At 30.2% G+C, this 13,769-nt stretch overlaps 1 protein-coding gene across 1 annotated transcript; it reads right to left on the bottom strand.

The window, feature by feature from the left end:
- Positions 1-10,743: 10,743 nt before the first annotated feature.
- On the bottom strand, positions 10,744-12,858 carry LOC131611838 (transcription factor TCP1-like). Its single transcript, XM_058883694.1, has 2 exons — positions 11,472-12,858; positions 10,744-11,372 (listed from the first exon to the last, which is right to left on the bottom strand). Coding segments are annotated over exons 1-2 (1,242 nt in total). The 5' UTR covers positions 12,713-12,858; the 3' UTR covers positions 10,744-11,371.
- Between the last annotated feature and the right edge of the window lie 911 nt (positions 12,859-13,769).

Below are 13,769 nucleotides of genomic sequence, written 5' to 3'. Positions count from 1 at the left end.
TTAGTCCTTATAAATGAAGGTAATTTTTTCCCTACAAGACAATTTTATAGGGTTCAGTTAGACTCCACATTTCTTAACATTTAGCTATATCGGTTTCAAACTCTGAACTGTACTATATCGTTAGAAGACACTTTTTACCAAGCCGATTATTCGTTTAACAACCTAACTATTATATTTTTTGGAATTCATTTTTAATATAAAATTTTAAATTTAATTTTAGCATTTTCTATGTTCAGTTTCATGTCAGTTTTTTTCGATTCTAGAACAGTTTTTTACAACATAATAGTTTAATTATTTTAACCTTAATTTAATTCGATTCGACATACTGATTCGAGTACAATGATGTATTTTAAACAATAGCTGTATTGTTGAAGCACTGTTGATTTTTAATTTGTGTTGGTAACAAGTGTTGATTTTACTATGCTAGTATCTTGATTTGGATGTTTGAAACATTTGGACCATGACAGTACACAATTGTTTGGGCTTGGCAAAGCATTGGATAGTGTTGGTAAATTTGAATCACTCAACATGTGCCTGTTCTATTTGGAGTGGGTTAGTTAATGCTTGACTGAGTTTTGGGGACAAATCGTGGGACGAATTTATTGAATTTAATTCAGGGTCAGTTCTAGAAGTGGGTGCTATACGTATCAATTACCCTACGTTGTGACCACCCTTTTTTGAGGTATGTTTTACACTTAATATCTCACAATCACAACATGTATAAATGGATATATTGTTTCCTAAACTATGTTTTGTTTTCATTGCTTTAACTAGATTGTAAGTGTCTTTGTTTGTTGAGATTGTAGCCTTATTTAATTAATGCCTCATCAACCTTCTTCATGCTCAATTTTTTTTAATAAGGAGGCATTAAAGACTAAGAGTACACAAAAATATTAATAGAAGGCTCAAGAGCTACCAAAACAAATCAGAAAAATTGAAACAGAAAAAAAAATTAAGAATAATTTGTTTCAAGTTATGAAATATCATTTATTGGAATCCTATTTTCATAATTATTATTTTCAAAAATAATATTTTTATGAAAGTGTTTGGCCAAAAATTAAAATTTTTAAGAATGATTACAATATTTATTTCATTTAAAATTATAAAAAATTAAAATAAAAAATAAATATAAGTAGTAGTGAAAAATTCTAGTCAGTTAAACTTTATATTCACGGGAATGTCGGATTCTCTCCCTTTAGCCATAACCATGAGAGTAATTATGTGAAAAATTATGTGTAACAATATTCCTACTGGATATAAAAAATATATGGGAATAATTTTTATAAATTTGAAACAAGCTGGAGATTATTGCATTTCTAATATCACATTTCTGATAATGAAATTTTAATCTTTGAAACAAACACTCCATAAATAATGAAACCACCAATACAACACAACAAAATTGAATCACCAATACAAAGAGGGAAAAAACCTAGGGAGGCAAACAAGACCACCAAAGGAATGACATAAGCTAGAGCTCTCCCAATCAAGGACCAGCGAAAACAACGACACAAATCTCCACTAATGCAACAAGAGCATACCAAGAAGATGCCAAAAACATTCATGTTGCTATTGGCTCATATACCAAATATGATTCTTGATTTAGGTCGAGAAAGCACAGGAGTCCCCACAGACCTATACCAAGATATCATTTCAAAGTTAAAATCATAGTCATGTTTTCACTTCCTTCTATGTCACTATTTACCTAAGAACGTTATATTATTAAGAGGTTTCCAAATCGACCAATAGCCTAGGTGAGCCACAAATAGGGAAAAACATATGAAAAAGGGTTGGAGAATCTCAGCGTTAAACATCAAACCAACCCAATCATATGAAAATCTTATACCATACAGATAACAATACGTCATAAGTCACAAAAGATGAGCAAATGACTCAAAAATCTTCCAGCAAAAAGGGCAATAAACACCTTTCGGACCAATGGAGACCCCCTTTTTGAGTAAATTCTCTTTGCTAGCAATCCTATACTACATGAGGTGCTAGGAAAGGACCAACTCCACTAACGAGGCCTGACGATCACTAGAAAACTCATGGCTGAGAATAAAATAGTATGTTGAAGCCACAAAGTAAGAGAAATCTTTAGAGTTGCGCCACCACCACTTATTAGGTTGAGAGGAATGGGTAAATTCCCTGGTAAATAAGAGAAGATTATATATAAACACTTGATCATGCTCAAAAATACATGTTATTCTCCACTTAAAATTTCAAACCCAAGTTTGGCCCTCTCATTTACACGCCAAACTTAATCCAGTCTAAGGGATCCTCCCTTTTAACATCTAGAAGAGATACCCCTCTCCACCAAGGATACATAGAGCAAATATAGGCAATTTTACCTTCTAAGATAGAATAAGTCGGAATAAACCTGTATCTAGCAAATAGGATATTCCTGCTAGATACTTGAATCACCTAAAATCAACCACCACCTCAACTTGCCAACATGACCAGATTAACCAACCGGAGGTCACGAACACCTGAGCAGCCAAACTTCTTGGGATTACAAACATCAGACCACCTAACCCAAGCGGCCTTACCACCCCCTCTAACACCACCCCACAAAAACCTCCTTTGAATTTTCACAATCTTCTTCCAAAACATAACATACATCTTTATAAAAGACAAAAAGAAGATATGAATAACTTTAAGAACGGAATTGAAAAGAATCCCTCACCCTATTGGGGACACATACCTATTCCTTAAAGAATGAAGCTTCCTATTGATAAGACCAACAAAAGATTCTCACATAGAAGAAATTCAACCTCTCCACTTATTATTAAAATGAAAATATAAAGCATATAATCCTGAAAGGACTAACTTATCGCTCATAAGCTTTCTTAAAATTCATTTTAAAAATAAAACAAGACATTCCTAACAAGATCAAAAGGGAATTAGAGAACAAGGTCATCCATACAACCACTGGTAAAACTACCCCGAAACAGGAAACCAAATCTCAAGCTACTAATGGCTAATGCAAAAGAGTTGTTCCTTCTACCACTCATAGTATGAACAAGAGTATCTAGACGATTTTCCAAGACATAAATTCCAAAAAAAAAGAAGATGCCTTGACTGAATTAGTATGAGATTTCCTAATAAAATTAATATGGGGTTTTCTGATAGACAAAATTACTGCATACCGAATCATAATCTAAAATTAAGACAAACCCATAAGAATCTAATAATCTCTAACACCATAGAAATGGCATTAGGTATAACAAATGTCAACCAAGCCACTTGAAAATCTTATACCACAAATACACAACCACCTCACATGTAACAAAAAGTGACGAAGATGTCTCTAGACCACTCAGACATAAATTATAAAAGATGCCATAAAGGTACAAAATAATCATGCACTTTAACAAATTAAGTTTAGTGGGAATTTTATCACAAAGAAGTTGCAAGATACCAGACTTTACTAGATAAGGGCACTATTAGACCAACACTAACCCGAGAAGTACCATGATTAAGCCTAGTGACAACGAGGGATGAGAAATCCAAAGCAATCGAGTAAACATCGTCCTTACCACGACACCATCACCAGAGATCCCTATCCATAGAGAAACTAGTACCCCTAAATTAACAGAAAGAATATTATTTGCGAGTTCATGTTCCCAAAAAAAAGGCATCTCTTGAAATGAAGGGACACCTTGTAGAGCATAGAAAAGATGATCATCAGAAGCTTAAGGCCAACCCACATATCATCCTAAAAAGAAGTTAGAAGACCAAATTCCACCTTTTTAGAAATATCTTCCATAAACCAATTCGATTGAGCAACTTAAATAGAGGCTATGAGAAAGATTCCTTTCAACTAGGGGGATACAACCTCAAAGTCGAAGACATATCCCCACCAAAGGACATGACCTCCCGGGGACCATATTTAGCAACATGTAACTTACACCAGATTGTGAATCTATAACCAACTTCCAAAGCTATTTGCAGACATCACTATTACTATTATTAAGGCTTTGTTTGAGAGTTGTGAGGGGAAGGGAGGAGAAGAATTTGAAAAAAATGAATGATAGAGTGAAAATAATTGAAGGATTTAGGTTTGGAGAATTTTAAAAGATTTGTTTTTATTCATAACACAAAATTTCTCTAATTTGAAGAAATTGAAATTTGTATTGGAGGAGGATTTTGAAATGTTTTAGAAGGCTTACATAAATTCTTCAAATATATTTTATGTTGTTATAATATTCTAAAAGAAAAAATTGATAAACATTCATTTATCATTTTATACAAAAGCACATTTTCCAAAAATTTTAAGAATTTCTCTATTTTTTTTTTTTACAAATTCACTTAATTTCTCATATTCTATTCTCTCCAAACTCCGAAGCAAATCCTAAACGACTTGTCAAGTCTAAATTTTATATTTTATTGATTAAATTACTAAAAGTAAGGAAATTGATAACAATATTAAAAAATATTACCAATGGCCTTTAAATTAATTTATATTCATTAATTTATTAAGGATAAAAAAAGAGGTCATTTATGTATCTAAACAACAAGTTAACAACAAAGTTGTAACTTTAGTAATTTTTCATTTAATATGGCCAGATAGATAACTTATTTTTGCTGGCTTTTAAAATGTATTCTGTATTTTAGTACTTGTGTAACATTTTGACTACTATTTAAAAAGAATTTTTGCTTACAGCTTACCCATACTACTTTTGCCCCATAATTCCAAAGTAAAAACACACACTCATTATGTTCCTAATTATTAGATTATATCTGGACTTTTATTTGATTTTTAATATAATATCTTAAAAAAAATTATAAATATTTTTAACTATCCCTAGTCGATGTGAGACCATGACTTTAATACTACTTGTTAGTATTATGAGGAATATTGGTCAAAAGTGTCAATGAATTTAACATTCAGAAATCGAGAAACCTTTATACCATATATCCATATAAAACCTTAAGAATATGAGTCATTTCTCTTTTATTTATTCTTTCAATCTAGTAATTATAAAATTCAATCATTTACATCTGAATCTCAACAATATATTTTATTAATTATTAATTATTTTTAAAATATATTAATTAATTTATAGGGTTTTTCCCCAAGCAGGTAGGGCAGGGTTTAAGGATTATCACAATTCACACGATAGAGGATGAGGATAGGGAATCCAAACATACACTTAGAGACACATATTTTAGGAAAGAAGCCATTTTGTTGCAAAGAGTTTTCTCAGTCAAACTCTTTTCTGTGCAGCACGAGCTCACCTCTGTCTTAACAGAGAAATTACACTGTTAAAGCATTTATACTTTTTCTTCTTCCGGTCAAAAACTTGCAGTGAAGAACATGCATGGTAGATTCTTAGGAACTCTGGAATTAAAGGACACTAGAACTTAATTATTAAACATGTGTTTGCATTCAAAATTTAAATTAAAAATTAACCATGTCCTTATATTATAGCATGTTCCTTATTATTAAACAATGATAAGTCCCCTCGAACAATATTTGGTCAAACATGTTTTCATAAATGATAATCCTCATTCTATAAATTGGTTTTATAGGAATGGATTTAACTAAACCATATTTTCTAATATTTAATTAAAATGAGTTTAATTGTAATATTATTGTTTAATCATTTAAAAAAAAATGCACTGACAGTGTAAAGTATTTTTACACTGTCAACCAATGAGAGACATGCATCAGAATAATTCTCATTTTTTATTTTAAAAAACTAAAAATGCATGACAAATTAAAACATTTTAATTTATTGTATGTGTAAAACTGTTTTACACTACGGTGCACTATCTTTAAACTCTTATTTTAATGAATTCATTATATTTTTTTGTGTAAGTAAGATGATAAAAATGGGAGGATTAATAGTTCTCTAATCTTTTTACACAATAAAATAGGAAAACAATCCAACAAAAAAGACAAAGAAATTACCAACCAAATAAATTAGGAAAGAAATAACAAAGAATCTTTGCTAAATTCGTAGAAGTTAAAGTTGGAATTAGTAATTTTTCCTAGAACCGTCCAATTCCAAACCAAAATCTTAATATTTCAAACCGCATTATCTACATTCCAATCATCATTCCAAAAGTAAATAATATTGCGTATAATAACCAAATAGATTAAGAAGTAGCAAGCCAAACAACTTCCCATTTGCTCTCCTTAACTTTCTTTCATTTACAAATAGAGTATCAATTCATACCTCTAGTCTTTTCAAATGTCTGATTAGTCTATTAGCTTACTTAAAAGCTTCATTTATTTGAACATTTATGAGTAAGCAACTCAACTAATATAAAATATACTAACAAAACAAAATATCAATGAGGCTAGTGTTTATTTTCATTGACTCATTCGAGTTTATCTAATAACATAAGTTTTGTGATACTATTTATTTGAGAGAACTATTAAAAACTATTAATGACAAGAACTTATAACATTGTTTATAAAGTTTTTTAAACTTATTTTCACAAGTTCTTCAAGATAACTAAGTTTTATTTTGGTATTCAAACTAAAAAAACAATGTAATAATAATAATTTTATCGATGTTTATTTAAATAGGTTGGTCTGATAGACTTAAAAGGCTTTTGTTATGGCCAGTGATTTAACCTTTTTAGCTAAATAGACTTATAAAAAACACAGGTCTTTTCTCTTTAATATAAAGTCTGACTTAACTTGGAACTGAGTAGGCTGGACCTGGGTAAGCTGGACTGTAGATCCTGTTACTTGGTCTGACATTTTTCCACCCCTAATTGGAGGAGAACGAAGATGAAGACTTTGAAAATAAGGAAGATAGATTGAAAAAGAATAGAACGATTTTGGATTAAAGAAGTTTGGAGGGTTTAAAAAATTATGCAACTGTATTTTATGTTGTTATAGTATTCCAAAATAAAAAATATATTAATGATAAACACTCTTTTATCATTCTAAACAATTTTTTAAAAAAAAAATAATTAAAATTTTAAAAAAAAAAATCATTTTTTAAAGTTCTCTCTTCCCCTTCTCTTAAAACTCCCAAACAAAACCTTGTTTATTTCAAGTTATAAAATAATATTCATGAATATATGGTATTGAAAATGCAATAATCCTACGTTTATTTCAAATTTTTAAAAACTATTTCTAAATATTTTTTATTTTCAAAAATTTATTTTACACATAATTTTTTTTCTTAGCTATTTCTATGTTAAAGGGTGAGAATCCAAAATTCTTTAATTATACCATAAATTATCTCATTTATTTTGATTTTTTATAATTTTTTAATTAAATTAAATTTATAAATATTTCCTGAAAATCTAATTTCTGATCAAACACATATTATACATGTAAATAATAATTCGGAAAATATAATTATACTCTACCATAGAGTGTCGTAAAAGTTTTCTCTTCGGAATCTCTTTCGCTTAAAAAAAAAAATTGTTAATAAAACAGAAACCTTTCCTGAGTCATTGAAAAATCCACATGAAAAATGTGACGGGAGCACTAAAATTAAAAACAGTACGGATGCTGAAAAATACCCCTTAGAGATTAGAAGTCAACTAAATTTAAGTGTTGGAAAACAAAAGTTGATATTTTATACTCCCTCCGTTTTTTATTATAAGTCGTTTTAGACTTTTTACACAGATTAAAAAAATATTAATTGTTGTATGAAAATGAGAAATTATGAAGGTTTTTACAAAATTATCCTTCATTAATGACATGTGGAAGATAAATTTATATAATTGAAAGGAGAGGGAATAATAAATATTTAAGGATATAATAGGAAAAATAGCATTAACTATTTATTGGAATTGTAAAGCGACTTATATTTAAATACAATTTTTTTTCCAAAATGACTTATAATAAAAAACGGAGGGAGTACTAATTAAAAACAAAACATATTAAATCCAAATTTTTATTTCTTTTTTCATAAAAAGATTTGCTATTTTATTATAATTAAATCCAAATTTTACTTTTTTTTCATTGGTTCAGTTGTCTTTATTCGCTTCATTATCTTTCTATACTCATAAGAAGTTAAAAAGAAACAGGAAGCATTTTCAGACTACTGAGCAAATATCTAAGGACACAACCAAACTCAACAAGAAAAAAAGAAAGTTCCAAAAATAAAGAAGAAAAAGAACTAGGTTTTCACAAAAAATAAAGTTAATAACAATTTGTGTGCGTGGCCGCAGCATAGCTACTAAAATAAAAAAACACTTAAATTTTAAGGATTTGTCTCAGAAACCAAAAATGCTGTTATTTACTGTTTTTATGATGAAAAATATATTGTGAATAATTTACACCGGAACGACTACAATCAGTATAACAATACTTGTACTAATTGAAATCTCAAAAGTCTTTACGCGATGGTATCCATTATTTAAAAGCTTGGAGATAGATAAATTATGAAGAGTCCCATAGAGGGCACAGAAGAGAGGTAAAATGAATAAGCAAACGCAAAATTGGAATAATGAAATTGACTGTAGCCAATTCCCTCAACAACCAGATAACATACAAACTAGGCTTCCCTTTATTCATTTTCAAGAGAAGAAGGAGCTTCCAATCCAAACTCATTCACAACTTGTCACATCACAATCAATGCACTTTGCAATGATATCTCAGAAAAAAGATACCGTTGCAAATAACTTGTTTGCTTTTTATTATCAAACCAGCTTACTCATAACTGGTTTTTGAGCTTAACTATCAATGCCAACTCGTAAATGTAGCTCCAAATTGGACCACAACTTTACTCACATATTGTATACAGAACCACTAGCAGGAAGTGGTAGAAAGCAAGCTTGGCATGACAGAATGAAACCCTATTTAGCAGAATAAGCAAAAAAATCCAGCATATAATAAGATAACTATGTTCTAAAACTTGTGTTTCATTTGATTAAAACAGCCTATATAGGTAATCAGTTTTGTAGTGTAGTAGCCCTTGAATCTTTGATAACTTGCAATTTTTCATTCCTCACATTTATTAGGTTTAGGGCTTTGAGACTACTTGTTTGCTATGAAACACACATACGAACACCCGGACACGACATTTTTATTGAAACGTCAACCCGGTAATAATTTAAAAAAATAATGAATTGAACGTAAGCATAGGTGTCGATGTCGTGTCGGTGTTCGACACTAACACAAACACATCTTTTTCAGAGGTGTTTTTCAGAGGTGTCCGTGCTCCAGAGGTTATTATGTATACATCATACCATTGAATCAACAACTTTTGCTATTTATCAATAACCAATACTCCATTTGTGTAAGCTGTTATTTCACACAGTGTAAGTTGTGAAATAGATATTCAACCGGACTAAACATCTCTTTATAACAGTAACATTGAATTCACACAGCAGAAACCAGTTTGCAGAGGAAAATTATAGGGCATATAATCAAAATTGCACAGGACATAGATGGATTATAGATCAGTTCCGAATTCAGAAAGATGTTTTATAATTTCATCGTTCGATGATAACATCCGCAAAGATAGATCAGTTCAGTATAAATTCTGTATGCAATAGCATAAGAGAAGCTCCAAATCCAAGCAGAAGAACCCTAATCTGATGTAGAATGAATAAACCCTAATATACAAACAAAGCAAAACAGGAAAAGGAAAATGAAAATTATAGAGTAAATGTGAACGGTTATTGCAATTTGCAATCCCTTTTACTGCAATCAATGCATTTTTTTATTTATAAAAATATTAAGAAGAATTTTAATGGATGATTTTATATGCCCTAATCATCCATTTTGCTTTTGTTCAGATAATTCAATAAATTGGCAGCCAATAAGGACCTACTTGGTGGCAACCTCATTTATAATACATATAGGGTTTGGCTACCTAGCTCATCATGAATGCCTTAAGATATTCAATGTTGAATTTTTTTTATCTGCAAAAGTTAGTGGTTAGTTTGTTAGGGCCCTAATTCTTAATACTGCTTCAACATACCAACAAATATCTCTGAGCTGTACCTTTGAGGAATCAAGTACTGGAACTGTGAGAAATCACAAGTTAATGGATATACTATGGCTATCTAACATACTCTTCTACTTGCAGCTTTCTTGAAACATAATATATAGTTATAACCTAGAAAAGGTTAGTACGAAAATGACCGCGACAAAACGGTATCGGAAGGTGCCGATATAATACAGTTATTCACTATTTTTATAATAAAAAAGAAATTAAGGTTAATCACACTGCGATGACCACAATAGTATCACAACAGTTATATCGACCAAAATTGCGAAAGCCTTTACGCGAACGCAACCAGATCACCATTTGTTTTCACCACATATTAGAAAACAATTTTGATGAATAAAGGATTGCAGCATTTTATATATATTATCTCTGAAAAGGGATTGAAGATTTCCCTTGAATGAAAGAATTTAATTTCTTGGTATTTATATTTTATTTTGATAGGCAAAAGAAAGATGTGCTAATAAAAGTAGAACAAGTAATAAATAAATTCAAAGTATTAATATATGATAACAGTGCTTGATTTTTTATTTAGGTGCAAATTAGTAGAAATTTCTGTGTTTTGAATCTTTTGATCATAATTTAAATATGAGACAGACTCACTAAAATATATTCTATTCTGTACATTTTTTAACCTTTTTTTTACATATAAAGTAAACTTATCTATTTAAATAGTTAGAATATTTTGAAATTTTGTTATAAATATAAGTTGAGATATTTAATTTAATATTTTTAACTGATTTACATAAATAAAGGATATCAATTTAGAAAAAATTTGTAGTTAAATTTCTTAGATCTATGCTTGTATTTTGAGAATTAAGATATTCAAAATAATTTTTTCTTATAAAAAATTATTTTTTCTTAGATCAATTTGCTTATGAGAAACTACAAGAGTAACCTTTTAACTTGATGCTGAGAAACCTTCCATACTGCAAACACTATCTGAAAAAAAAATTAGAATTTTCTCCAGAACCTTGACTTCTTCTTGCTCCTACATCACTGAGTTCACTATTAAATTAGAGTAACAGGTTAAAAAAAATTTAAATTAAGAAAATAATAAAATACTAATTAAAAGCTGCATATGAGTGGCTCCAGAACTTTAAATTAATTAATCAAACTTTAATAATAAAATCAATAATAATACAGGCTGAGGACAGAACACAGAAAACCTTTATGAAAACTTTCATATGCCATTGGCTGGTTATCTTCAAGAATCAATACAAAAAAAAAAACATTGTAAAATGAAAATATAGGGCACAAAAATAAAAATAAAAATAAAAATAAAAATTAAAGTAGTTGTCACTGAAAGAAGATGCGATGATGATTACAAGGCAAATCACTTGAGAGGTTTCATTCTGATCAGATATTACCGAAAACAAGCAAATTTGTGTTGCTTCTGATTCTTTCACTCCTCCCAAGATTTTCCATACTTTTCAACCTCTACAAAATCAACACCTCAAACATTAATTAATTACACTAATCATCACAAAAAAATTAATATTAAATATATTATACTCATTGAATTAATTAATTACTTACCACTGATTCATGAAGCATGTTGATAGATTCATGGTGGCTATTCCACAAAAGTTGGAGCATCCTCCATTATTATTCTCCCAATTTGAAGTTGAATAAGGGAATAAAGAGTTATAATCATTAATATTGTTGTTGAAACTCGGTAATTCCTTAGGGATATTAGGAATTAGGTTTTGTTGATGATGGTGATAATGAGACGAAGAAGACGAAGACGACGACATCATGTTCCTTTTTATCATGATAGATTCTTCAATCAAATTGAATCCACCATGATCTCTAGGTATTTCACTATCCACTAGGTTATGATGATTTTGACTGTAGGTAGGATTGTTATAGGTTTGAAGCTGAAGAAGATGACGCCATCTCGCGTAAGCCTCCGTTTCAGTAGTACTATCGACCGGCGATGATGTTGACGACATCAATTGTTGCAGCATTTGAGCATTTGCAGTTGAATCTGCTGCAGAAGAGTAGCGAATTTCTTCTTGCATTCTTCCGCTGCTGCACATCTTGTAACAGGTTCTTTCTCTTGCTCGGGCTCGTGCTCGCTCTCTTAACTCTTTCTTTGTTTCTTCTTTTTGAGTCCATTTCAATTTTCTCCCTTTTGTACAACCACCGTCACCACCACCACCACCGCCGGAGAACGATTTGTTGCTATTCGAATCAAAAAACGCGCTATTGTTGTTGTTGTTGCTGTCGTTGTTGTTGTAACACGCGTTTTTAGTTCGAGCTAGCTCTTTGATTGCGGTGTCCGATTTATTGAAAAGCCACTCAAGAGTGTTACTTGGTTTGTCAAATTCCAACATATCTTGAAGATCAAAGAACTTCCTAGCAATTTCACTTGACAATCTCACCCTTCTATCTCTCAAACCCTGAGATGTATGAATCTTACTGTGCCTATCTTTCTTCCCAACAATCACCGGTTGTTTCTGCGTCACAAGAAAATTAGAAAACCCTCCAAAGTTCGAAGAATCGGGAGGTTCAAACATCGAACCGTTATTGTTGTGATAATCAGAAACAGCCAAGTTAGAAGCAATAGTTGTTTCATGATCATGGAACAAAGGAACAACATCATGATGATGATGTGTTGAAGTAGTGAAAGGAAGAGAAGAAAGTGGATCATCAAGAAGAGAAGGAAAATCATTATTTTGAGGGTTGTTGTCTATAAGAAAAGAAAGGGTATTATTATTATTATTAGGGTAAGAAGAAGAAGAAGATGAAGGGAAATTATTAGGGAAAGAGAACATTTGGAACCAATTTTCAATGGTTGAAAACCCTAGATTTTGTTTGGAAAGATCACAATTGAACACAGTGGTAGCTTCTCTGCTCCTATACTTAACGGTCCAAGTACAGTCCTATAGACATATATATAATCATTTTTTTTTCTTCAGAGATTCCTATCTCTATCTTTGAAAAGAGATTTAAATAACCACTAAGTACTACTACCAAGTACTAACTATACTAAGTACTATTTTAACCATTTTAGAGTTAAATTGTGCTTTTATTTTTAGGGAATTTTTTTTGATGTTTGAGGAAAGAAAGGAAATTGAAAAGGGAGATTTTAGTTTAGGGCAATGAAGTACTTTGTACATATGGATACATTTATTTTTTGAATTATAACTACACTGATACCAATCTGTGTTGGGGCAGAGAGACGAAAATATAGCTCAAGTATTATTACATTGTTCATCAAAAGGACACAATAATTTTGGTGGGCTTGTACCATATTTTTAGATAGTTTATTTTTGGCCATTTGATTTTATAAAATGTATGTATACAAAATTAAATGAAATTCATGTAAATTTAAAGATGATTGTAATTTTACTTATGTATGTACGGTTTTTGTATTTTCCTTTTGTTCTGAAAGCATTTTCCATTTTGTTGGATTATCTTTATTACAATATTAGTCTCTCCTATTTTCTCAATAAAAGATAATTTAATGGAAAAAAAAAGTTACATTCAACTTTCATATAATTTTCATTGGGAGAAATAAATTTCATATCTCACGAGAAAAAAAAAACTTCCTCTTTACCAATAAAATAAATATAGTTATTTTCACGTGGAATAGTAAATTGATAGTGAGTTGGTGAAATTCATCATGGAGGGTCTCTGGTACACAGAAAAGGAGTATACATGCAAGATTAATACACCAACGCGCAAGTTAGAGAAGTTAACGAAAAGAAACTTTTCAGCGTGTAAAATGAATTGTACATTGTTGTAACATGAAGTCACATTTATATACGAATGAAAGTTAAAACCTCTTGTTGAGATAAAGTGTAAGTTATAAGTTTTACATTATTTGTA

The sequence above is a fragment of the Vicia villosa genome, linkage group LG1 (genome assembly GCF_029867415.1).
Source record: "Vicia villosa cultivar HV-30 ecotype Madison, WI linkage group LG1, Vvil1.0, whole genome shotgun sequence".
NCBI classification, from domain to species: Eukaryota; Viridiplantae; Streptophyta; class Magnoliopsida; order Fabales; family Fabaceae; genus Vicia; species Vicia villosa.
Note: the sequence above shows the minus strand (reverse complement) of the source record. Positions and strands in the feature narration are given on the sequence as shown.

What these genes read in the sequence shown, in the direction of transcription:
- LOC131611838 (XM_058883694.1), bottom strand. Translation starts at nt 12,712, where the DNA reads ATGTTCTCTTTCCCTAATAATTTCCCTTCATCTTCTTCTTCTTCTTAC.